We start from the raw sequence: 27,733 nt of genomic DNA, 5'->3' as shown, positions 1-27,733 counted from the left end.
ACTGTCGTTGGGGATCGTAGAAGCACACTAAATGCTTATACGTCTATTTAGATATAGCCGCCCGGATGAAAGCTACATTTAACCTTTATACAGACTTATTTAATTTATTATAACTTGTTTTTTAATTTAAAAAAAGAACCCTATTCGATTTTCGTATTTTATGATCATAACTTAATAATTTTATTACATTGCACGTTTTTTTATTGTTAAAATTGTTATCGTGTTTTGTTATTTTTCCTTTACTAAATAGTATACAAAAGATATTATGTATAATAATAATGGTGTATAGGTAATTAAACCCAAAAAAAACCGGTAGGATTCCTGACCGAACAAAATTTTCCATACCAATAATGTGATTACACAATTATATACCACTACTGTGAGGTTACAATGCGAAGCGGATTTGATTCCCGCCAACTTTTTGGCAACTGATATTTTATTAGACAAAAGCTAGAAACTAGTTTGCGAGTCCACATATAGAAAAAAATTATAGATGCGTCTGAATGCCAGTTTTTCTTAATTTACATTAAAAACACGGTTAATAGTAGACTCTGTAATTCACAATCGGAAGTTAACTAATGTATACCCGACAAACTGCAATTGATCAGTGTTGATTCTGAAAGAAAAAGAAAGAAACCTAACAAAATCTGTCCAACAGTCAGTCAGAGTCTCTTTTTACACTCTTTAAACTCCTATCAAAGTCAATCTAAATCAAAGTTAAATATTGCAAAGGAGGAAGATGTAGGGTTTAATCTAAATAAATAACCAACAAATTCAATTACCTGTATTGGAAGAGGCGTCCTCGGCTGACCTGAATTTCATCTAACCTGACACCCATCGAACTGTCAGATTTCCATTTAGCCCAACGACACCGATGTGAAATCCATCTCCATTCAACATTAAGAGCACTCTCGCTTCTAATTAGAGATTAATTGAGTCAGGGTGTAAGGGTGCTAAGAGCCTATTGTCGTTTTCCACAGCGCACAACTTCTGTCTCTTCTCGTCGAACGTATAACCTCATTAACATCTCTATCTAATATACTGTTGCATTATTATACTTTTGTCACACATTTAAGACAATAAAAAAATAGGAGAGATTCAAGATTTGAATTTGAAACAATCTAAACGGGGTCTATTGAGCTTGACATCGAAAATGTGAGTCAGTTGGCCGCCACGCGCTGTCGGCGTCGCACGTAACGCCATGTTTCGCGCAGTGTCAGTCGGCTGGAAGAAATATTGGTGGGGAACAGGTACGGACGCAACAATCATAACATCCTCAATAATATGCCGAATTATTAATAATGTCGAGAACACAACAAAGCAAATAAACAGGGACTGATAATTACTCACTGAAACAAACGGCTCCGCATAAATAACCAGCGCAATATTTTCGCGGTCTTTTTTGTAATATACGTGTTTTTAAATCAGAAGTAAGTTGGTACGTGTTTTTGCTTTATATATTTATTGTATTCGTATTGAATGTATGAAATGTTTTATTAAAGCGTTGTTGATAGAGTATATTTGGCAACAATCTCATAGTTACGCACACCCAGTGGTTTTTGCCGGCAGTTTCAAAGTACGACGACGCATTCGTTCATCCCAAACTATATTTACGTGCGACTTCGTTTGACGTCGGCACTTATTCGGTCATCTCCGCTACACGTGGTTATTGTTTGACAGGTGATAAGAAAAATCGTCAACAAAACATTTGCGTTACGGTTTTTAACGATATTTGGAATAATCCTTATCGCTACATTTTATCTGACCTTCCATCACTGGTTACTTTAGTTCCAGCTTTCACAAAACTTCGTTTGCATTTGATTGCATAAAAGTAAAATGTTAAGATGAATTAATTACACTAATTAAGTTAAATATATACAAAAAGTTTCTGAAATAATTACAACATCGGAACGCATACCACCGTGAAGTTATTACTAAATTAATATATTAAAAAAAACTGGTAAAACGTACAACTAAAAAATTATTAGCCGCTTTAAGCTAGTTTTTAAAGAAAAAAATGTCATAGAACAACGTAGTCTCACGTTTTCCACTTTTTTGTAGTCTTAACTTGGATTCGACTTTGACTGTCATAAGAAAACAAAAGACTTCATATACTAAAATAATAATGAAAAAATATAAAAACTCCAAGAAAAAATATATTACGTTTATTCTGACTTCTTACCCAACATTGATAACAAACAGTACCGTTTCCTAAAAATTCTCTTATGATATAAGAAATAATGTAGCCATAATAAATTATTTTCTAATGCATCCTTTGCATTTAGATACCATTTTTTATAACGGAGTTTGGAACGAACTTTTCCGTTTCATAAATTCAAATTTAACTTAGTTTATTCATCTTAGTTGTTTAACCACTTTTATTCAGTATTTCGTTATGATGTATTGTAACCGTATTACAATGCGTAATTAAGCTTCTATCCAGTTATATTCCAACAATTAAAATAATGTGCCAATAATTTGAACCAACATTTCGCATACGACAATTGTTGGTTCATCCTATGTATGTAGAGTTTGAGATTTAATAACGCTGCCGTTTGTTCATGTAATAATATCGATATAATCCAATCTTTTATCGACTTTCAATATTTTTATGATATGCAATCTATAAGAAAAATAATTAATACTCTTTCAAAAAGTACCAAATTATGCCAAAATTAAATTGAAACTGTACCAAATCTGGCATTTTATAGATAGAGTTTTTTTTCAGTATGAGAACGGTTAAATTTTTGGGTGAATTTCTTTTCGTTTTTTTTTTTATTTGAAACCAAATATTCCAATATTCCAAGTTAGCGGCCAACCTTTAAGACTGAAGAGGCACTAGAAGAAGAAGAAATAGTTTTTCATTTTTTTCGATTTTATGATTATATCATATTATTTTATTTCTACTCATGTTTCTCATTTATGACTAAGCTCGTGTTGTTACATTCAATATGAATACAAAGAACGCAATAAAATGGCACAAACAGTGCAGACAATGTGTACTTCAGTTACGCCCTAGTTACGTATGAAATGCGGTAGCCAGGTTTTTCATTTAATATGTGAATCCTAGTTATAAATAGATTCAAAGCAAAAAAAAATTAAACAACGATTTTTTTAAAAATTAAAAAATTTCGTAATCTATTAGAACATTTTTTTTTCTATACTAAGCTATCTAAAGTAAACATAGTGTCTTTTATATAATTCTATAACTTTCCAATCAACCAATCTGTAGTTATTAATGTAAAAAAGCCTGTCTGGCTGTACTTATTACTATAATACTCCAGAGATATGAATTGAACGTCAATTCTCTCGTCAAAATCGGTTTGGGAAGAATTAAGGTTCACCAAAAAACCCACACACATTCATATAAACATACTTTGTCCACTAAAAATCATTAGTGAGAAAAAATGTCAAACTTTACACTATTACAAAATATCACTGAGTCATACTCCCACCAGTTTTAATACTATTTAATGTATGTTTTGATATATAGCATGTCGAAGATCTATTATCTTACCTATTATTAAAATAATAACATATATTACAAACGACGAATATCATGTTTAAAATGTAATTAATACCCAAGTATAGGCCAAGGGATTGTATACTTTTAAAAAGGTTTTACTGTAACCATTATTTATACCCGCTAATAGAAAAAAATATAATAATCCAACTTACTTCAACAATTAGACCTACATCGCCTAACCTAGAAATTTAGATTTGATAAAGTGACACATAGTTACAATAATTAGCAATTACTTTTTTGTCAATATTAACCCCAGTATAGGCAATAACGTTCATTATTTTCATACTTATAATGAATTAAAATATCTAATTGAAATAGAAAAATGCTTTATTGAAAGGTATAGATACTATTATGACCTCCAATTTATTAGTTGCTCTCTGATCTGATAATTAGATTTCTATTCCCCCTCTTTTTAACGATATAGTAAAAACTTTTATAATATCTATCTTTTGTAATTAGGCAGAAATTAATGAGATTTGTTATCTTAAAATCAACAATAGAAAGCTTTATTCGAGGAAGTCTGTGCTCAAATAACTACTAGTGGATTACAAATCGTTTCATTGAGGGCAATTAATATCAATTTGTATGGTTTCGTTATTCGATCAAGTGAGGAATGTCGTAACTTCATAGTTACTCATGTTCCACAAATTATATTTAGCTTTCGCCCGCGACTCCATCCGCGCGGTATAAAAAAGAATAGCCTCCATAATAATGAGTTCTTCCAGAATATGTTTTACATCTTTGCCAAATTTCTGAGAGATCCATTCAGCCGTCCTGGAGATATCGACTAACAAACATTCAGTCATCCATCGAAACATTCGCATTTATAATATTATATTACTAAGATAGTAAGATTGATTAAAATAACGATTCAAATCGTAAAATCTTTTTCCCTTAAGTTTTCAAAATTAGGAGTTATGCAGTAAATTATGGTACATGTTAAAACTAATTTTTAAATATAATTGGTTACTTACGTTTCATTTGGTTTCAAATTCAACGTAAATACTATTTATAAAGTTATTAGTCTTAATTGCACCAAATATTCCTCACTTTAGTAACAATCTCTACACTTTTTCAAATGTACACAATCCTAATTAAACAGATGTCACAAATGTTATCGCGTTTAACTTTTATATGTCCGACATTTTGAGTACTTTATCAAACTAATCATAGTTGTTCGATATCTCAGTGTCACTATAAAAGACGGTACTTGTAAAATTATTTTAATTTTTATTACAATTCGTGAATATGCATTACACACGTTTATTGTTTACATATTCTACTTGATTTATCTTAGATGTATTATTTATATGCAATGTTTGCAAATATCTCACGTTCACATAGGTAAACTACATTTTAATAAAGTAAACAATACAATCAAAATAAACGTAAATCTTACTTATAATATTATAAATGCTAAAGTTTGAATGGATGATTTGTTTGTACGGCTGTTTTGTATTGTTGTAGGAACGGCTAAAAGGAATTCGATGAAATTTGGCATATATACAGAACATAGTCTGGAAGAACACATAGACTACTAATTATGTTTTTTTTTAATTCCGCGCGAACGGAGTTGCGGGCGACAACTAGTAATTGAATAAAACTACTAGTATAAAATATATTGTCAAATCTATGCAAGTATTTCTCCTATTAAATATTTTGATGTACAGATTAATTTTATGTATAAACATATATCATCAGGACCAGCAGCCTGTGTCTGGCCCGTTGCTGGACATAGATATTTTTTATATATGAATAAGCTAGCTCTTGACCACGATTTCACCTGTTGCTTAGTGATAATGTCTTCCCCAATGCCTTCCGCAATCTGAGGAAAGGCCTTCTTAAACATGTATACTTGTACATGTATGTATACAACTTATATTAAATTCATATAAGACAAAAACCAAGGCTACAACTTGGAAATTTTATAGGACCTTGGCTCGAGATGTCAGGGTCGAAAAACATTCGTGAATTATATATTGTTAATAAAACATATGTAAATTGCATATCATGTTGTCCTTGATATTCGCAATAATAAGAGTGCATAATGATACTAAGAGATGTAGTCTAAAGTCCAAACTAGTCTAGGCTATATATACTACTAGAATTCATATTTGCTAGATTGCAAACATTTCAAACAATTTTTTTACCGAGGATGCTTCCTATTTTGCATATATTATATATTGTCATATCTTTGTCTAATTTTAAATGCAATTAAAAGATATTTTCTATATACAGTAGAATATATTTTTTAAATAACCAAATATATAAATTTACGATAATGTGCCTTCCAAATTAAATGTAACATATGTTAAACTTTGTACGACATTTGCAGTATAAAGGTTAGGTTACAATTTGAATACATACATCTTTTTTCATGTTAAACATTGCTTCCAATTAAATATATTTAAAATTCAAATAAAATAACTCATTGACGTGAAGAATCGTATGTACGTCCACATTATTGCAGTATGCTTGTCTAGTAGTAATAAATAACACATTCGCGGAAACGTGTTAATTAAATTGAAATTTAAATAAATTTCATATCTATAAAACCGTTTGCATACTTTAATCGCCTCAAATCTAAAATTATCATCATCATCAGCTCACTATACGTCCCCACCGAGGGGCCTCCGAGCCCTACCCTAAGTTAAGGGTGATTAGGCCATAGTCAACCACGCTGCCCAAGTGCGTGTTGGTTGACTTCACACATATCTTTGTATTTCTTCTCAGATATGTGCATGTTGCATCACGACGTTTTCCTTCACCGTAAGAACATCGGATAAATATACGTATGTAAATCGGAAATCGAAAAACACATTGGTACATGGCGGGATTCGAACCCATGACCTGCAGATTGCAAGTCGAGTGCTTGACCCCTGAGCCACCGACGCTCTTCGGTTCGACGTTCTTTAAAAATTATATTTCGACCAAATCGATCAAATAAATATGTTTACTGAATTTATTAAAACTTAAACCTGAATGCAAAAAAAGTTAATTACTACTAATCGATTCTATTTTTAAATTGTATATTTTAATAACAGCTCATAGATAAATATGTAACGGTATGCAACTGTTTACGCACTTCACTCACCCCAACGACCACCCCTCAGTATTGACCTCAAATAGAACTATCGTAGTACTGACCTGGATTGCGTCATTAAAATTCATCTACGTCATATCATACATACTACTACTATAGAGAGATGAAGACAGTCGCATGTGTGACATAAACTTATCTCACCTTGTGACATCTTTTGTAAGAGCAAAGTGAAATAGATAAGGCTTATCTTATATTACTATGTGTTGCAATAAGATCGTTTTTTGCTTCCACATGACATACAAATATTAGGTTTACGTTATGTTAGGTTTAGGTTTGTTAGAACTAGTAACATGAAATAATTTGGTATACTAAATAAAATAAGGTTACGATTAGAGGAGACTGATTGTATCTTTACTCTAGCAATAAAGAGAACTTTTAGGTTACTTGAAACTAACAAAGACATTACAGCAAAACTATAGGGTGTATGAAGAGTGAATTGAAAATGCAACAAACCCGTAAAGCACGAGTCAAGTAGCAATATCTAGTGAATCACAACGTTATTCTGTAATGATATAGTATTTTTCCGATCGTGTCATCCGATTTACATAATTGCTAAGGACGTATTATCATAACGATTGCTTATATTATACAAACTCGTTGTTCCGGGTATCATCTACGATATTTTCAATATTGCAAAATGACATTAATATTTAGATATATATTTCACTTTTAGTAATACAACTATTTATAAAATCTGTTCAATATTCTAGTGAATCTAAACTTAAAATTGTTGTTTGTCCATCTAAGAACTATGTAATAAGGAAGTATTACATTTGGGTAACAATATTCAGATTTTTACAACACTTTTAGGCATTAAAAAGGAAAGATTTAGCGAATTTATTCCATCATTCAAATATTTAGCTACCTCTAGATTTTCTTTAACGAATTTTTGTTCGATATAAAGGATCAAAAAACTTCAACCGCTTGTAGTTCTAGTAAACGAAAAGCGGAACATGTGGCGGTATTGTTTGGCAACCTCGGTCCCTTGTACTCGGGTACTAAGCACCTGGCTTCGATGCTCGCCGCACGTCGCACGCTGTGCAAATCGAATGTCAGCCGGCCGACATGACACCCTTGTTTGTTAACATGTGTATACGCCACTGGAACTATGCTACCAAAAATCGTTTCGCTTTTTTTATACACTGACCTGAATGTCTACAGGATGTTGCGTTCTTTTTAAACTTATTTATAGTTTTGTATGCATATACATATGTTATATCCGTACCACTTAATAGCCCATACGATTAATTGATTTGAAGAATTGTGTGTAATTTAATTTTATTCTTGCCCGTCGTGTTATAAAGTTTTTGTCAGCCTGTAATTATAATTTTTTTTATTATTTTAATTACTAGTTTCGAAATCGTTGTTCTTTGATTTAATAAAACTGAATTCATCCTATTCAGTTTTATTAAATCAATATGTATTTTAGCAAAAACATCGTCGTAGAATTTATTAATAAACAAGATACGAATGTGTTTATTATCTTGCATAAAAAACGTCGCATTTTCTTTAAAATGCGATGTTTTTTATGCAAGGTAATCTGGGTGCAACTTTTTGCAGCCAGAACTAATTTGCAATTACAAATTTATTTTTATTATTAAACATGTAAATGTTTATCTGCTATTATGTAATAATCCTCCTGTCGTCTACGAAGGCCATAGACAATAACAATGCCGCGTTTTGTTAGGCCAATAACTTCTAATTTGTACCTGCTGCAGAAAAATTTACAAAGTAATTTTATGAAAAATAAACAGACGTTTGTAACTACAAACGGAAATAATAAAAGAATAATTATAATATGTTTTTGTTTAAGAACTAAGCTAAAAGAATGAATACAGAGTCATAATTCTACTACCTAATTACTCCTCTTTTCACAGCTTTTAAGACTGTATAAGTGATCGCCATATTTCCGACTTAGCTAGTCGACTTTTGTAAAAATCGACAGTAGCAGTAGCGCACTTAACTTTAAAACAAGTAGAGCGTATTTAACACGACATAATTACGTATTTTGTTTCTCTGAGTTATTAGTATGCTGTGAACGAAAACTGGCTGCGATGTTGTTCAACTGAAGGACTTTTCGCTTCAGTGAACATTGGGGGTTTTTAACGTACAGATAGAGTAAAAAACAACGTAATGTTAATTTTTTATTTCAAATTTATGTAATAGACACTTCATTCAGCCAATGATGCAGAAGTTCATCAGTTTTGAAAATATAAAACCATAAAGTTTATAGTGTTTTTCATACATTTTGGTTAATTTACGATGTACGAGTTTAACATTCATTTATATGGCTGAAGATCTAAAAGATTTTGAATTTACTTATAAGCTCTTCGCGTTATTCTATGATTCAAAAATTAATAATCTAAGATTTTTTTTAATGAATAAGACCTAACCTAACCTAACTCAATATAAATGTCAAATACGTAGTATATATGCAATACAAATTTTATATATACCATAGAAGGCAAAGAACTTTGAACTATTTTTTGACATTACACATATTTTTCAAACAGTATATTTTCTTTGTAACCACACTTGTTAACGTGAACAACATCGCAAACATATTCTAACAAACGTCGCGTTGATTGGATGTCTCTGTTGTTTTTTATTTCTATACAACTCAGCGATTCCGAGATTGAGTAATGGCTTTTATAGAACTGAAAAATATGTCATAGATGTCGTGATTGCTTTTTATCACAGTGTAGGTAGGTGGAAACGAATTACCGTATAGAAATCAATTTGTCTTTAACACATTAAATAAATTTTTATGACATAAACACGGATACTTTATTGAAATTGGAGAGCAGTAAGTATAAAGTATAAATGTGGATAATTGCAAGGGTAGACGAAAACCGAAGAAATTAATACATCCGATTGTGAGAAGAAGGACATGTGTCGGAGAGTTGCTTCGGATAGGACGACTGATAGAGATATATGTATTATATAAATACATACTGTGATAAAAATGATGAGATTTGATAATAGAATTAATTAAAAGTTAATTAAATTTCACTATTAGCCTATTGCAGAAATCATGGTAATCCACCCAATGCGCAACTTGCCCGTGTATACATATAGCGCGCGTTGCGGGCGATAGAACATTGGATTGTGGATTGTGAATCGTAATGCTAAAACTATCCGTGGTTGCTGAATTATCCGTCTCTCAAAAGTTCCCTTCAAAAAAACATCTATCCATCCATTTAAACATTGGCATTTATAATATTAGTAAGAATAGTAAGATGAAAAACACCAAGCTTAGATTTCCACTGGCGAATCTCTTTGCTTTAAAAGCATCGTTTTTTGCTCATTTCATTAAATACAAAATAAACTATAAAAAAAGTCAATTAAACACAACGTTTTCAATTCAATTCCTCGCCGAAGTAATCAGTATGCAGCAAATGTTCTCTCTGCAGCGGTCAGTCTCAACATGCGGACGCCAGGCGCTGCTCCCAGAACACTAATTGCATATTTTTCTAGCTGAAGCACAAACTTTAACTTTGATAAATATATTTTATGTGATATTTGAATATTTCGAAACTAATTTATATAGGAAACGTTTCATTTAATCAAATTACAGAATTCAAATATTGTAAAAAGAATAATACAATATTGATTGCTACTACGTATTGATTTAAAATCCATGTAATCTTACTATTTTACTCCTTACTAATATTATAAATGCAAATGTTTGGAGGGATGTATGGGTAGATGTTTTTTTAAGGTATCTCTGGAACGGCTCAACAAATTTTGATGAAATTTGGCACACGTGTAGAACATGGTCTGGAAGAACACATAGGCTGCTTTTTAAGTTTTTTTTTATTATTTCGCGCGCACGTAGTCGCAGGCTACAGCTTGTATCTGACAAATAAAACAAAATAAAAACATAATGTGATGTTTAGATTTGAAAGGTTTTATTTAGATATGAATATAGAACAAACACGAGATACAACGAATAATATGAGGTGAGTGACTGTAGAAATAATGTACCTTTCAAGGTTCTTCAAATGAAATTGTTGCTACCGAGTATGATATTTTAATTTGCGTTTGAAGGTTAGTTTGATTGCATTAGTTTACTATTACGAGAAAATTGCATTTGAAAGCGAATTCAGAACAGATCTGTGACTTCATTAAGTTTAAAAAATCAATAGTAAAATAGTATTTACTCTAAACATCGTGTTCGTTTTAATTTCAAATATTAAAACCTAAAAAATCACAATCTAAACAATATTCCAACAAACACGGGAAATTTAATAAAAAAAATTGACAAAATGAATTCTACGTATTTCGACGCAGGATATTGCATTTTGTGTAATTTGGTTTGCCGAATCAAAACGTATTTCGTTGCAACAGTGTAGCTGCTAATAATTTACGTCGGCTAGCAATGAATCACCGCGCACCGACAAATGTGAGTGTATGTTTTACCGGTTTGCGTAAATTGAAGTATATTCATCCAATTTTACGCATGAAAATATGGTTGTAAAAAGTAAAATGAAGTTTATTTTTAACAACATTTAATTAGTAAAAAAAAAACATTCATCCAAAGTTGCCCACCTAGTCGAAGTAATTTTAGTTCTGAGACCTCTAATAGATTTGATTTTTCTGTTGGGAAAAGTTAAGTAGTTTAGTTAACTCCTATGAACTTTACAATAGTCTAAGGGTAGGGGGTAACCAGCGCCTTGACATTGGTTAAATCTACGGTTGCGCAAAAATTCGTTGCACCATTTTAACGATCGTCAAATTGACTTCATATTTAACGGTAACTATAAGCACTCAATTTTGTTAAGTTGATAAGGTTAGCTTGTATCAGTGGTGAACGTGGTAACGTTTCTGTTAAAGTTATCGTTATAATTAACCATACCGAATGCTCTAACCGATGATTTGATGTAACTCACCTTTAATGGCTTACAAAGTAATCATGAAAGTTTCAAATAAAAACTATGAAAATCAAAAAAATTTTTGATAAACTATTTTGTAATATAAAAGTTAACTCAATAAACGTAAGTACTCTATACAAGGAAATAAATTACTCAATCCAACGATTCTTTAGATTTCAACAATTTATTAGGACCCTGTTAAAAAGTTTATAGAACGAAAAAGAATCGCCCGAACTAGTTAACGATTCCAAGGAGGCGATATACAGAAAAAAGTTGGAACTTTTGCGTTTTGAAAGCAAATATTTTTAACACTTTCTGTGAAGTTTGATCGTTATGCGAACGACGTTAATATATTATAAAAACTCCGTTTGGTATAATTGAAAAGAAATTTCTTTAGGCGTGCTCTGAACTTTTAAATATTTTATCACAGGTTAGGAAATTTATTCTGAAAGTTTAATCGCGAAACAGACTATCTGGATGAATAGACAGCGATTTTTGAACTCAAACAGTTGCTACGTCAGATTTATCTTTTAAATTCTTTATTAACTGTATTGTAAAATTTGTATAAATCTTTAAGCAATAGGAATAAACAAGTTAACAAAAATAGAGATAATCGGAAACACTTCTTCGGAAACATTGTGTGAATGATGTTACATGTAAGATCCCTTCTTACAAATTTGACGGCTGATGGAGGTTATGGAAGAGAAATACATGCTGTGCCAATAAAATTATTTAGACTTCTTTAAGCGCTTGCCTCTAAGGGAGTAAAATTTAAAAATAAAGAATAATTTTCTATAATTTTTAATCTCTAGAACTGTATCTACTATTAGGTAAGCTGTTCTGTATTTATGTTTTTCCAGCACTAGATACGTAATATGCGTTAGTCTCAGCATCTAGGTCACACAGAATTTAGGCCAGAGATTTAAGTACAGTACGTCTATTGATTTACGTATATGAAATGTCTTGTTGTGCTTAACCCCAAGTCAGTTTTTAAATAATTAAAAAGGTTGAACTTTTGATTAAAGCAATTTAGTAGAAATAAGTATAGTAAATTAAAAATAAATTTCAAATCATCCTCATTGTCGCCGTCATCATCTTCCATCCCTTTTCCCTACGGAGAGATGGCAAAGTATGAACTTAGTAATGACTTCACTCCCTTCTTATGCATACCCTATTTCCCAAAACATACATACATACCTTCTTCGGCCTTCCTCTAAGGCGGCTAAGGAGCCGCCATCAACATTCAATATCATTATATTAACTTGACATAAACTTGATCAGAAAAACAAATACAACAGTCGGATGATTTATATTATCCTAAGCTGACTGTCAGTCCTTGTCATAATCAGAGATAATAGCTATATTGAGGCAACTAAACGAGACACGTTTTACTGAAACGGACAGGGAAATTAATTGTGTCACGTTCATAAGCTACGAGTAACACGTGGCAGCTGACGAAGTAACTAACAACTTTCCTTATCCTTATCTTTAGTAACTAGCTTTTGGCATGTTATCATTTTAATAGTAATTATAATTTTGGTTATAACAACGCAACTTGATGTTTAAATCTTCTAATTCCACATCAAGTGTATTGCTAAACAGACCGTTCGTGTTTAACATTAAACATATTGTTTCTATGTATTATATTCACTTATAAATCGCCAATAAATAGTAATAGTTTATATAAAAGAAAAGTTGCATTAAAATATTTTTAAACCGAACAATTTAAAACTTGAATCGGTGCTCTGAATACAAAAGAGTCTCCTCATTAAAAGGAATAAAATTTTCATAGCAAATTCTCAGAGTACGGTTGCTATCGTGACAGAAGTATTTCCTGAATTATAGATATAATGTGTACATACGTGCTTAACATAGTAATATTATATTATATACGTAGTCGTTACCTGAATATTAAGTTTCCAGTGTGCATTGCCAAGGAGAAATAGCGAGAGACAGAAAATACCATATTCTCGTTAAACATCGTAATAATTACTTTACCTTTAAAATATTCTACAGAATTAATACTAATCGAAAACAGGTTGTAAAAATTAGACATAAATTTCCTCACATTAACACGTACCTTCACAAATACATGTGTGCAAAAAATACGATACTTTCGTAAGTCGGAAAATAAATATATTTGTTTAGTGAGCGTGCAGAATCTGCATACATTTCAATTTTTTCCTTGTCTACAAGCAAATTAAGGAAAACTTATCTTATAATTTTGAAATGTTTATACGAAACGACTCGTTAGTTTAATACTTTTTGGATGAATACAATATGGATACTTATTTGTACTTAATGATGGGAATTAACGTTATGTGGAAACTTTTTATTTCAATTGTAAAGAAGACTTCATAGGCAATTATTTTCTCCTCGTATCATTTTCGATATTGTAAATCTATCTTTTTTAATTGTATTTGTAAATTTTCAATACAGTTACAGAATTGTGTACCGCGTTATTTTTATAACCATAAATAAAGATTTAACTTGTAAATTCTTCGTAAATAGATAAAACCTCACTAGTATGGTAATGTCTTAGGAAGCGATTTTCTCATGTTTTATATGCAGCGTTCAAGGTAAAAAACAACAATCATGGCGGTCAGTCGCTTCGGCAACTTATACTTAACCTTACTGTTTCTTCTAAAGGAAAATAGCTTACGTGCAGTATATGGACATCGAGTTTTTTTAATAATTATAGAAATAATTATATGGATGGACTATTAGTTGTCTAATTCATTCGTTTTTTACAATTTAATTATACGTATGTCGTTCTCTTTTATCATTTACGTTCGTGAAAAAATCTATATAGTTTTTATAATATGATATTTTTAAGGAAGATAATTCTAAGAAATATTTGAAAGTAAAATTCATATGGAAAAATAAATTTTAATGCTTTCAATTTTTTTTTTTAATAAGTAAAATATAATTAGATTATTTTAAAACAGATGGACACTAATGTTTAACGCCGGAGTCCATATTGTAACGAAATTCATAATTAATTATATTTTAAAAGCATTTTGTAGCTACTTAGAATGTCAGAATGTAGTACAGTTAAATTATTGTGTAATATAATTAACATTGTCGGCCATTTAAACTGTATTTCTGTTTTAATAGTAATTGTGTAAACTCGTTATTAACTATTAAGTATTTTTATATATTTTTTTCTGTTACAGGAGTCTTGCCTGACAGAGCAAACAGAGTCGAAGATATTTATCTGCGCTATTACAACGGGTATGTTACATTCCGATTTACAATAATTTTATACACATTCGTACATTGAATATAAACTTAAAATAATTAAAAGATAAATTATATATTTTACAATTATTAACCTTTGCATTATATCTGCAATTAGAATTTAATCATTGTCCGACTGAAAATGAGCATATTGTTTTGTCTGTAGCATTGTAATGTTCTGTAGCCCATATCGATTTTGAAGAGTGTTCATCAGGTGTTTCATTCATATTCTTTTTCGCAGTTTTTTTACACTACAAAATTTACTAAGAGAGTACCTCTGAGTCTTCTTAAGAATTCTTGGACTTGATTCATTTCAGTTTTTATTTACACGGCGTAAAAGTATTCGCAATATCGCATGAGACTAATTCCTAAGCCGCATTTCAACGCTATCTGTTATTCTTTGAAAATCTTCAGTACAAAATTCTGAAATTACTGTAGCGAAATATAAACTATTTTTTTTTTAATATTCCTTTTTATTCCGATAATCAATTTAAGAATCTCATTAACAATACATAAATTCGTCGTACAGAAGTTCGTCGCACGAGTACATAGACATACCGCTCAGTCAAGCCGTCGACTTATTCGACATCAAAGGCTTCGACAGAAGTAAGGCTACAGTTCTCTATATCCATGGCTTCATCGAGACGGCTCATCAGGAAAGTATCAAGGTAATTAGAAGAGATCAGTTCATCCGAACGGCTTCCTTTAATCTTACTTTGATTTTAGGTCTATTAGTTTTATTCCGGAAAGACAGAAGAGATACACTATTTGTATGTATTTTGTTCTTTGGTTCATTATGACACAATGACGACTGATTTTGACTAAAAATTTTACAGTCACTCCAGCTTATTGGTTTTATATAAGATATACCATTTAAGGATGTATATTTTTAATTTTCTTTGTATACCATTTAAATTTAATGGTAACACTTTTGATAATATCCAAACCAGATTCTAAACTCTTTCAGACTTTAGTATTAGTTACCGTACTTACATTAGAAAGTTGAATGCTCATGATAAGTTATTTGGGACTTCTTTCTAACAAGTATATTAAAGTTACGTCTTAATACTAACTTTGCATGCTACGCCCGATTTGATTTCCCTCGTAGAATGGAAAATTTTTAATAGAACTGGTTTCACAATAACTCTTGAGGTCAACGTCCAACGAAAGCGTATCTTGTCCAACTTAAAAACACCTTTCATTCGTATATTATTAAGTTCTATTAGACAATGAAATAAAATATAATGGGACCAGAATAATAATTTTAGAGCTACTCTTAAAATGACCTTAGAACTCACTGACTGACTGCACTGACGCTTTATGACATGTCGTGATACCTTTCATTTCCTTCGATAAAATAGAGACAATTGTCACACAATCAAAACCATCTGAGAAATGACATAAGAAACTTTGCAACAAAAATATGGTGACAACTTCTATATAAATAGTATTTGCATAAAGTTTTTTATAACTTTGGATATTTCATCTGATGAAAATGTCTATAGGTCATGGTGAACGCATACCTGGAGGCGAGACCAAACACAAATGTGCTGCTCTTGGACTGGGCCAATATGGCGCACGGCTCATATCTAGTTAACGCAGCTAGAAACACCAAAAAGGTATTTTATCTTTTCAAATCCTCCAATACGTTTTAACACGTAATATAGTTTATAACAAAAATTCAATTTTTACAACCCTTAAGTTATATATTTCCATATTAATTTAATCTGTTAATGAAACTATGGTACGGTGACCATTCTCAGTTCAGATAATTTAAAGGTACTATATTTACTACGATCTCGAAGTAAATTCAAAAGTAAATTTCACATGTCCTTCGTGTGTTTTTAATGAAACTTTTATTCACTACCGGGCGGAAGTTGAAGCAAGATGTATTTTGACACATACATAATTTTACAAAAAGTCATCACTTCGGGTATGTATTTAAATTCATGGTCACTTTAGAAGGCAAACTACTCTACTAGATTGTGACATAAACATAATATGTATATTTATGACTAACATTACAATTTAAATATAGATAAATTTAAATGATAGCGGGAAATAGTAGATTTTATATTTCTTACCTGATGACTGATCATCATGTCATGTAACGCATCAAGGTTTTGAGAAAATCACAAGATAAGAAAGAAACAAATTCAAACAACAAGTTGTTTATGATCAATGAATTAAAACCAGTTTATAATTAAAGTATTCGGATGTTTTTCTACGCTCAGAATGGAATAAAAACTGATCGCATTATCATAAACAATTCATTGGTACTCGATTACTTTTTTCCGTCTCCCTCCTCTTCCCAACTAATCCTTATAAGAAAAGGATAAGAAGAAGGGAAAATTAGGTCTCCGGCAAGCGCACTCATGAGACAAAACGCAGAATTACGTTCACTTCACCACTGTCTTCATTGTGGTCATGATATTTCACCGGTCGAGCCGGTTAATTCGTGGAACAAATGTTGTTGTTGCTGACTTCTACCACTATACCGTCTACTAAATCTGTGCTACTGTTATAAATAATTCTGTACATTAAAATTAGAAAATACCAAAGTTATACACATCCACATATATATAAGTAATCTATCGTTTTCAAACCCCAAGCGAGATAAAGTTTTATACCGCACACCGACAAAATTTGACAAATTTATTTTTGAAGAATCCGAAATAAATTGGATACGCACCAGACAGGATTAGAGATTCGAATGAAGACCGTTAAGCTAGCCTAGCGAGTAGGCTTGCGAAATTGGATACGATTTTAAACAAAATATTTAAGTTTGTTCTACCGCAAAAATATTTTATTTGATTTGATATAACCTAATAACCTAACCTTAATTTATTAGCAAAACAATATCAAGTTGATATCCACATCGCGTGTCTATAATAAATCTTTTAGACCACGAAAGCAAAATGTATTGCATCATATTATTTTGGATATCGTAAATTGCTTTCTTGATCTTGTTTTAAAGATTTGTTGGAAATCTAGATCTTAACTACATATCTAAGAAGCAATTCGTATTATTATAATTGAAAGTTAAATTATACGCGTACCTTTCAGGTGGGAGCCACAACTGCTGAATACATTAACAAATTATCTGAGGCCGGTCTTCAGTTGGACAAACTTCATTTAATAGGCCACTCACTTGGCAGTCATGTGGCTGGGTATACAGCGCGCGAACTCAAAAACAAATTTAATAAAACTGTTAAAAGGTAAGTAGCAAAAATTTATGTCGTTAAAATTGCTATTATTTTATTGCAGTGTCCACTTCGCGGCGGCAAAGTAAATTGCTGTTACCTTTGAATAGCTAATAAGTAAATCATATTAAAGTGTAAAAAAATCACTACAAATATTAACTTTTTAAATTTTAATTTATTATACATTGTAGACCTACGTAGTAGACGTAAGACTGACATAGATTGTTTTAAATTCTAGGCTAACAGCCCTGGATCCGGCGTTCCCCGCGTTCTACCCGGACGGCGTAGTGATGGAACACGTGTGTGAGCGAGACGCAGAATTTGTGGACGTGATCCACACGGACGCAGGTGGATATGGCGCGCCAGTGCGCACTGGCACCGCTGACTTCTGGCCCAACGGTGGCCGGCGAACACAGCCAGGCTGCCCCCGCTTCGCTCCCGTACCACTCTCCGATGATAGTGAGTACACAGTAACTAACGATAAAAGCTCACACTAAAAACAACTCCCTATCCTTGCAAGAAATATGCGAACTCAGCATATAGCTTTTCCAAGAATATTTGAATAAAACAGCGCTTAGCTATACGGCACACAGAGTGATAGGTCAATACAACTGTAATACTTAATGACCAAAACCAGTCTGTCAAGACTGAATAATAGAGAAAATGAGATTCAGATACTGAATATCTGTAACATAAAGATTACTAGACAGTCAATTAAAATCAAAAAAAAAAACTAAAATACTTAAAGAAAAAAATTATGAGAAAATTTAGAATTGCCTCTGCTTTAATGGGAAATCATGGTAATTTGTGAACAGCAATGATTTTAAACCTGTTATGTATATTGTATACGAATGTCTCAATTTTCAGATTTATGCAGCCACTGGCGTTCGTGGAGGTTCTACGCGGAATCTGTACGAAACCCCGAGGCATTCCCTGCCTCGCCCGCGGATTCCTACCAGAAGTTCAAAGAGAACACTAAGCCTGAAGTAGGCATGGTCTACATGGGTGCAGATTGTGATCTAAGGTAAAACACTATATTAATTTATTAACGCCTTTAATCAAACCTTGACATACTTTAATCTTTAATTTGTATTCTACCAATACGCCTAACATGTGTATATTACTATTTAAAGATAATATTTATAAATGAAAATATCAATTTAATTCCAGAGCAAAAGGTTCATACTACTTAACAACAAACGCATCGGAACCATTTGGCAAAGGGATGGAAGGGTTATATCCGAAACGCAAGACCAATAAAAAGAAATAAAAAGTTTATGCAAAGTTTTAAGCGGTCATATAAAAGTGAGATGGTGACATGAGAGGGCACCACGGCAAACATGTATGGATGGTGAAGTTAAGGACATTTCACAAATGAAATATTTAATGGCACTGGCCCCCTCGAAATGATAAAATATTAAATTTAATGCTCATCAGAGTCGCCGTACTAAAACAAAACTTAAGTTGAGCTTAAAATTGCTGCAGAAGCAATAATCTTGAAGATATCAACGCATTAAAACGCCGTTAGGGAACATGTCTGAGCCTGAATCACATCGAATAAGAATACTCATAATTATTAACCTTTCGCTAAGATAAGCAGACTGTGTTCTTTTGTTGTCTGTATGTCATAGTGTGTTAGTTACTATTTTAAATGGAACATTTTCGCTGTTTTCAATAACATTTAAATAGATCACTGGTAACTAAGCATTTCACTTTAAAGCATACACACACTTTAGCAGAGCCTGTTCCATTGAATTGTTGAATGTAATTAGGTGCTTTAAAATATTGCGTTATATGACCACATTAATTTAAGAATTAGAAAAGAAGAAGAAAATTATGCACATCTTATTAATAGACAAATCATGTTCTATATTATGGCCTAATAATACAAAAATATATTGTTCAAGTGATTTAAATTGTATATAACAATTATATACAATGTATAAATTTTATGAAATTGAATGTGTTCGAAGAAATCACTTAATTTATTGTATTCGTGTAGTTGTAGAACATAATGTACCTGCACATGTAGTATGTAAGAAAACAATTATAATTGTGTAACGTCCATTCCTTAAAGATGTGTGTAATTAATTTAACATTTGACGAATATTGCGCAATCTAAATCACAATCTGTTTTAATACTTTCATAGCATTGTAAGAAATTATAAAATATTATTTGGGCCTTTTAAGACATATCATATATATTTTGGCCATGTGTGTATATTATCACATATTGTATATTTTTATGCGTACTTAAATTTAAATATTTATTCTTCTTCGTCTATTTCCATCGTTATCTTAAAAAAAGTAGAATAGTAAATAGCTGTTAATATTGTTTTGTAAATGCTAGAGATGTTGATAAAAAAAAGTTCTCAAAATATTTATCCTGGAAAAATATATTTCCCTTTAATTAAATTGTCAAAATGTTAAGATAAATGTTATTTACAGCACTTAATGAAACGTAGGAAAGTTTTACATTATGACAAATATAAAAAAAACTACTTATTAGAAGTATCTTTTACATAAATATTAAGCTATATTGAAATTATGTATTCATAAGTTTGTTTAAAAGCACTATGATGATAAATACTAGTGATTACGTTGTGAATTTATAATATAAGTTTATTTGTTGCTATATCGTGTTATTTTATTATATAACACAGTAAAATGATAAGGGACCAACTTATGTGACTCAATGGTAATGAAAATGAAAAAAAAAATGTTTCTCATTAATAATTAATAAAATTTTCTCAATTGGTCCCATTTGATTTCTGCTTCAAAGCTTTTAAAGAAATATTTTTTTAGTCCTCTCTAATGTAGGCTAAGTTTTAATTTGCTGATACGTTACGACGTACCATGTTACAATCAGTTTTCACTACCAACTGTAAAAAATAGTTTTGTCCCTCTCATAACCTTTGAAACAATTGAGCCAATATGGTTTTGAACAGTTGTTCTTACAGTAGAAACTCACTTTGAAACATCAACGATTCTACCTCCGCTTGCGCTTGCTTTTATCTGTAAAACGAGCAAGCACGCTATGCCACGATTATTACTTCTTTTAAATTATACTCTGAAAAAACACTACAAGAATGTTATTATAATTTTAATAAAAATACAACATTGTAACCACATGTTTTAATATTCATTTAATATGATTTCATTTGGCACAGACACTATGAAAAAAATCTTCTTAAAATAAATACTTAAAATACTGCAATATCACATTCAAATCCGCACGCATAATTGTTAATAAAATAATAAATTTATACATTATAAGTAACAATATCAAATACCTTTTCTTTTAATATTAACTTTAACCACTGCTCTGTTAATTACATATTAGAACTCCCTAAAACACTTTATTGGGAATTAATAACTTATTTTGTTTATACATGCTTATATAAATAATGTCGACTGTCGATATGCTTTTCCTATCGCCCATGTCCAGTCTACAACCGAGGACAAAGCGTTCTTATGTATGTAAACAAAAGAAACACAAGAATACTTCTGTGAGCACTTGTTCAAGGCAAAAACATCTGTTGCACAAATGGGCCGGCTGACGTAGTGAAATACTACGACCACATAGAAGATAGGGGTGAAGTGTCAGCACTCGTTTCGTGTGATGCGTGTACGTTGCGGAGGACTACTATTAGTCCTCTTACCATTTCCACCTTTATCTTATAAGGAAAGGATAGATAGAAGAGAAATGGATTTGACAAATATTCTATATATAGGCAACTAGCAGGCAGAACATAAGTCTTTGTATTTTAAAATGTGTCTCATTTCCTTCTTCTGTTCTGGTCTGGTGTAAATATAAAATAAAAATAAACCTACATTTGTTATTTACATGGTACAGTGAAGATATTTATGGCGTTTATGAGTTTAAAGCTTCAGCTATCATTTATAACGGTGACCAATTCTTCATCAGGATTATCTTCGAGGTTAAACGCATATCTCACGCCGAGAAAGATCGCTGCTATTACTGCGCCAGTCACAATTACTCTGTGAGAAAATTATGTCTTAATACCTATGATGAATATTGAAGAATATGGAAACTAATTAAAATTTGATGAATTTATCCCCTCTTACATAACAAAAATTTACGTTTGTAAAGAATTATGACAGAATTTAGATCATTAAGCGATAATTTACTTAACAAATACTGAGAGGAAATCGTTATATAATATGTTGAGTTTAACTGTAACAGACATAATTTTTAAAGAAAAGAGACCAAAATTAACTCTTGTTTAAATGAAATTAACAAAACACTGAAATGAATTATGAAAAAAATGTTATAAACTACTTACAGTAAAGGGTGTGCCATTTTTATAACAAACGGTTTATTTATACACGTAAATATTATAAAAGATAAATCAAATAAAAAACACTGCAACGACAATGAACGTCCAATGAGATTGAATGCTAATGTTGCTAAAACATTTATTTATTCCAACATCTGCGTATCTCTTTCAACGTTTGTAAACTTTAATTTCCTGTTCATTATTGTTTTTTTCTCACAATTCTCTGACATTCTATGAAATAGAACGCTCAAGACAATAGATGTTTAAAGAGTCAGTTGACGGTTTTGCGGTTTAAGTAACATGATCTCTGACGCGGTCGCAACCAGCGCTCCGGTATTGAATTGTAGAGCTTGAGTTCACTTCACCATATTATTTAACAGTAAACTGCAACCAACCCTTTATACATAAAGCTTTCCAAACGCATGTTTGACTTATTGCACTTAAGAGTTTAACTTACGATATCACTAAAAAAAATACCTTTATATACATATTTATGTTTCTTTTATCTTTACTAAAATCGACTTCAGTCAATAGGAAGAGCATCCTTTGAGCTGTACATTTAAGCTAAAATACTTACTAATATATGTATTATAAATGCGAATGTTTAGATGGATGGATGTTTGTTGGAAGGTATCGTCGGAACGGTTCAACGGATATTGAGATAATTTGCTATAGATATGGAAGAACACATAGGTCACTTTTAAGTTTATTTAATTCCGCGAGGCGGACAGCCAGTATTTAAGTAAAACTAAAGTGATTATTTAATGATTTTTAATCATATTGAATCATGTTTTCTGGATTTGCATCATTTTCATATTTGTATACTAACATTGATGTCGTGTTTATTTTCTCTGTGTCTGTGATCTGTAGTATATACTGCACACAGAAATGTATGCTATATATTAGAATGCAAATTACGAGCAAACTGAAACAAGAAACAATTAATTTAGTATTTAATTGCAGTATTTATACGCTTGTTACTAAAATACCAAATAAAAAGCTAATTTCGTTCACTAATTAATTTCACTGTGCTTAAATAGCACATGTACTTTCGGTAAGATTTTATGAAATGATTTCCTCGACGATACGTCTCAAGTCTTGTTTTACTTTTTTTAGCTTTTTTTTTTAGCTCCTTTCAAACCTCCCTAAATATCAAAAAATGTTATATTGGTTAAAAATGTACATCTTTTCAAGTTTAATAAGTAATAATAAAGAGGAACACTACGAAATTGAAATTATGTCAAATCTGTACTTCACTAATATATTATCACCTCCTAAAATTATGTAAATTAATATCTCTCTTTCCAACTCACTATCCAAAAGCCATGTTACTGAAATAAATATTATTCAATGATAACCATTATTCATCAAATAAATCTTAAGATATCGAGATAAAGTGATTGACATTATATTGTCAAATAATTTATTTTTCCTGTCACTTTTGAGCCACTTTTGTAGTTTGTATTGTTTAATTAATTACCTTTAGAATCGGAACCTTTTTTATCTTTAACTAGCTGTCGCCCGCGACTCCTTCCGCTTGGATATATAAACTTAATATATAGATAAGTTAAATAAAAGCAGCTCTTCAAGGTATAAATTCGAAAAAAAATGAATAAATAGTATCCTATGTCCGTCTCCTGGCTCTAAGCTACCTCCTCACAAATTTTCAGCTACATCAATAAAGCCGTTCTTGAGTTATAAATAGTGTAACTAACACGACTTTCTTTAATATATATAGATTAATAGTTAATATAACTTAAAACTTAGATAAAAAATATCCTACATAATTGGACTCTATAGTCTATCTATCGAAAAAATGTTCTAAAATATAATTTTATATTAGCAAAGCTAGACGTAGAATTTTACTCTAAATAACACTTTAAATTTGAAATCATAAGAAAAAGTCAATCATAATCGTAATTTGTATTTAATTTAATTATCTATTCATATTATAATATCTACTAAATATCAATAAATATATAAAAATAAAAACTTCTATAACATTATGAATACATATGTATTTTATTGCAATTAATTTAAGAATTCCATAACGTAATGATTTTTTCTATTTATATTTTCCATGCGCCTGGTTCAGGGACGGTCGCGGGTGGCGTTACAGATGCTGAGTGGGGTTCAGGCATGCTCATTAAATATTTCGTTGTCCAGTAGGCGCCGAAAGCTAACAGGCCCGTTATCAAGATGCTGAAAGAAAACAGATCCATTAAACAAGTTGAATATCAAAACTTCGAAATCTCGAAAAAAAAAATCGCCATTTTTTCGAAACTTCAACATTACTCGCCAAGTGACTTTCGTAATACAATGTCATAAAGGTTAAAACACATCTTCCGTCGCCAACATCTCTATCTGTAGTCGACAGTCGTGAGAAAAGTCGTTTCAAGATGGCTGAGCAAATCTATATATTTTTCGTGTAGTCGCTATACCTGTACTGACTGAATAGACATATTACGTTGACGATTCAAAGTTACGTGCATGGAGCGCGCAACGCGAATCTCGCGATGCTATATTGGTTTTGACAATTTACATTCCCTTGTGTACGAATGACCTTAAATTAAAAAGACAATTCCAACTGACTCTAACTCCTCCAATGGAAAATACGAATCAAATAACATCACACTTATGCAATTCATTTCAGCCATACAACCCAAGAAATTTGACTGACAAAAGCCCGGGGGTTAAATAGATGTATAGGTTTTCTAGACAAACACAGCTCTTAGCGATTTTAATTACATGCTTCGCAAATTTAATGAATGTTTTGAAGTTATGCTGATATTTGTTTATAAAATATAAACGATAACAAATATCATTTTTTTTTAATAAAAATACAATAAGATAGAACTCAGAACTTGAACTTGTATCAACTTGTAGATAACGGAAGCACTTTGCACCATATTATGCAATATTACGAGTATCCTTGATAAAACATAAATGTATAATACTTATATTGTTGTTAACACAAACACCATTCTCCAAAGTTATTTACAGCATGATAACGACAAAAGTGTTCATCTCCTTATCACTTAAATATTTATCATATTAGGTTCTTGAATAGATATCAGGTAAGGAATAGGTAAATTTTGGTCTCAGAAACCAACCATTAAAAGTATGTTTTACTGCTTAATACAGTTTACTGACTTTTGTAGCCGAACATCTACACTTGATATCCATGTACGAAGTCTATTTGAAGATTTTGACATTGTTATTTAAATTAGTATGTTATTTAAAATTAAAACAGCTACTTACAATCCAAATGGCATTTTCTCGCGATCTTTTCACTAGTGACTGCAATCGTAGTCTTCTACATGACAATGGGGTTAGAATCCGCTCGTAGAGTTATAACAATGTAATCTTTTATAGCTTTTGTATATATTAACCTTGTTAAACATAGTTAGGAAAACTATAGCGCACGATTAAAACTATAATCTTACTTTAATATTATATAAGTGAAAGTTTAGATGTATGGATGGATGTTTGTTAGAAGGTATCTCCAGTACGGCTCAATGGATCTCGATAAAAATTGGCATTAATATTGAGCATAGTCTGGAAGAACAAATAGGTTACTAATTAAGACTTTTCCACGCGGACAACCTTATAAATCATTCCTTTAAATGCTGATAACTGCTAACCTAACCATATATGGCGCAAGGTTATGGAAATGTTTGCTGTTGCTTTTTAGTTTCCAGCTATGAAGTCGAGATTCGCTAATACATTCTTAGGATTCTCGACTATATATTTCATAGAGGACTCATTATATATGATACGGAAATAAACAAGTGAGTCAAATCAAATCTATATAACGGTACGGTACCAGCTACTACGTTTTCCTTGTGATTTTGTTTTCGTATTTAATGTTTCATATGTAAATGTTTGAACGAATGGATGGGCAGATGTTTGTTAGAAGATATCTTCAGAACGTCTGTATGGATCTAGTTGAAATTAGGCATAGATGTAGTCTGGAAGTCTTGCATAGTCTAGAAGATCTTTTTAATTCCGCGATGATTGAGTCGCGGGCGACAGCTAGTTGATAATAAAAAAGAGACACGGCTCTAGAACTTGTATATAGACGCATGCAGATAATAAAATTTAAATTTTCTATTTTATCGCCTGTCTTTGTTATAGCTGACTGTGTGCCGATAGCTGCTTTCGTCCAAGTGTACATTTTGTTGAATAAACATTAGTGTATGTTTAAAATTTATTATATGAACTAAGGGTACATTGAACGTAACTTTAATAAATATTATTAACGACGATTTAAACATTGCCGTATACAATTGTATAGTAATATGAGTCTAATTTCCAACCACGTGTTGCAAACATGGTTATAGTGTCGTATTAAACTTATCAAGAAAATAATAAATTAGCTCATCAAATACGTATATTTAAATATAAATTAGATATATTACATTATTTTATAAAATCACGTAAACAGATTTAAAATAAAGTATACGATAAACTCAAGAATATAAAGTCGACAAGTGTAAAAACACCGGACAAGAGACATAAGGCTCCGATTGCGAGATAAGTCCTATCGACAGTGTTTGGCCGTACATGATGGGAGCTGCTTCTTTCTGTACTAATGACTTGATCCGCACTTGGTATTTGTTGTCGTCTACGCATTTTCTTAAATTCTATTTTGATCTAAAATTAAAAATTTACTCAGCTATAAAACTCAAACTCGAAAACACGAACTCTGCTAATCGTTTGAAGATTTTGCTACTCTTAAAAGTTTTGTGCATTCAAAATATGTTTGCTGAACAGGACTACTTTTTACATAAGTATGTTAAATCTTTTACTTGTTAAAGATGATAGTAAATCTTTACATTGGTAGAAAATACAGACATTATAATTTTATAACTAACCAATATTAGTCCTGTCACAATAAGTAGTAGCATTGCGGTAAATAAAAAGTAACCTTCAACAAAAGGTTGTATATGATCATCTACCACCGTTGATATAATAAGACCGATAGTAAGTACGATTTGGGTCCAGATGGCACCACCGATCATCGTCTGCTCATCATTATCCTTCGACCTTGTCTCCACTTCCGCACCGGTCCAGAATACAGCAGCCATTATCACAACACCCAGGCTCAAAAATTTAAAAATTATACTAATATTTTTAACATTCATTTGAATCATTGTATTCAGTTTATATTTGATGCCTTCTAAAATGCAAATCTGTAATGGTTGTAATATTCTCTATAACTATATTACACATTTTTTTAATCTTCTAATGTAAATCGTTTATCAAAAAGATTTCTTCTGTCTTTGTCATTTTATATGTCATGAAGACTTTGACAAAATTATCTCCGTTCATTATATGATATTTCCTTATTTTATTTTAGCTAAAGAGATTTAATTATAATTTTTTGATAGAGAGGTCACTTAAACGAATAGCGATATCAAAATTCAAAATTCATTCGAATTCTGATGTTTAAAATGGTTATGGAAAAATAAAAAAGCACGATA

At 31.1% G+C, this 27,733-nt stretch overlaps 3 protein-coding genes and 3 long non-coding RNA genes across 6 annotated transcripts in view; 1 reads left to right on the top strand and 5 right to left on the bottom strand.

Annotated features, from left to right (window-relative positions):
* LOC106126263 (neural cell adhesion molecule 1) overlaps nucleotides 1-4,674 on the bottom strand; it is a 59,328-nt gene extending 54,654 nt beyond the window's left edge. Inside the window, exon 1 of the mRNA XM_013323808.1 lies at nucleotides 4,501-4,674. Coding sequence (XP_013179262.1) covers nucleotides 4,501-4,507 — 7 coding nt within the window. The 5' untranslated portion in view covers nucleotides 4,508-4,674. The remainder of the gene's footprint in view (nucleotides 1-4,500) is intronic.
* LOC106126277 (pancreatic lipase-related protein 2) lies at nucleotides 1,147-20,646 on the top strand. Its single transcript, XM_013323821.1, has 8 exons — nucleotides 1,147-1,250; nucleotides 14,680-14,737; nucleotides 15,273-15,411; nucleotides 16,249-16,362; nucleotides 17,810-17,961; nucleotides 18,185-18,405; nucleotides 18,814-18,970; nucleotides 19,117-20,646. Exons 1-8 carry the CDS (start codon nucleotides 1,202-1,204, stop codon nucleotides 19,214-19,216), a joined length of 990 nt encoding a protein of 329 aa, XP_013179275.1. The 5' UTR covers nucleotides 1,147-1,201; the 3' UTR covers nucleotides 19,217-20,646.
* Nucleotides 20,647-20,750: 104 nt separating this feature from the next.
* LOC106126301 (uncharacterized) lies at nucleotides 20,751-22,734 on the bottom strand. Its single transcript, XR_001228340.1, has 2 exons — nucleotides 22,254-22,734; nucleotides 20,751-21,948 (listed from the first exon to the last, which is right to left on the bottom strand). It is a non-coding gene; the product is annotated as an uncharacterized LOC106126301 (long non-coding RNA).
* A 269-nt stretch (nucleotides 22,735-23,003) lies between these two features.
* On the bottom strand, nucleotides 23,004-23,687 carry LOC106125008 (uncharacterized). The gene is made up of 2 exons (XR_001228236.1): nucleotides 23,519-23,687; nucleotides 23,004-23,172 (listed from the first exon to the last, which is right to left on the bottom strand). It is a non-coding gene; the product is annotated as an uncharacterized LOC106125008 (long non-coding RNA).
* Nucleotides 23,688-24,317: 630 nt separating this feature from the next.
* LOC106125031 (uncharacterized) lies at nucleotides 24,318-25,594 on the bottom strand. The gene is made up of 2 exons (XR_001228241.1): nucleotides 25,509-25,594; nucleotides 24,318-24,449 (listed from the first exon to the last, which is right to left on the bottom strand). It is a non-coding gene; the product is annotated as an uncharacterized LOC106125031 (long non-coding RNA).
* A 1,053-nt stretch (nucleotides 25,595-26,647) lies between these two features.
* On the bottom strand, nucleotides 26,648-27,553 carry LOC106124898 (uncharacterized). Its single transcript, XM_013321916.1, has 2 exons — nucleotides 27,125-27,553; nucleotides 26,648-26,903 (listed from the first exon to the last, which is right to left on the bottom strand). Exons 1-2 carry the CDS (start codon nucleotides 27,401-27,403, stop codon nucleotides 26,697-26,699), a joined length of 486 nt encoding a protein of 161 aa, XP_013177370.1. The 5' UTR covers nucleotides 27,404-27,553; the 3' UTR covers nucleotides 26,648-26,696.
* Nucleotides 27,554-27,733: the final 180 nt, after the last annotated feature.

The sequence above is a fragment of the Papilio xuthus genome, unplaced genomic scaffold, assembly GCF_000836235.2.
Source record: "Papilio xuthus unplaced genomic scaffold, Pxut_1.1 DF828952.1, whole genome shotgun sequence".
Lineage (NCBI taxonomy): Eukaryota > Metazoa > Arthropoda > Insecta > Lepidoptera > Papilionidae > Papilio > Papilio xuthus.
This window is presented reverse-complemented; position numbering and strand designations above follow the sequence as displayed.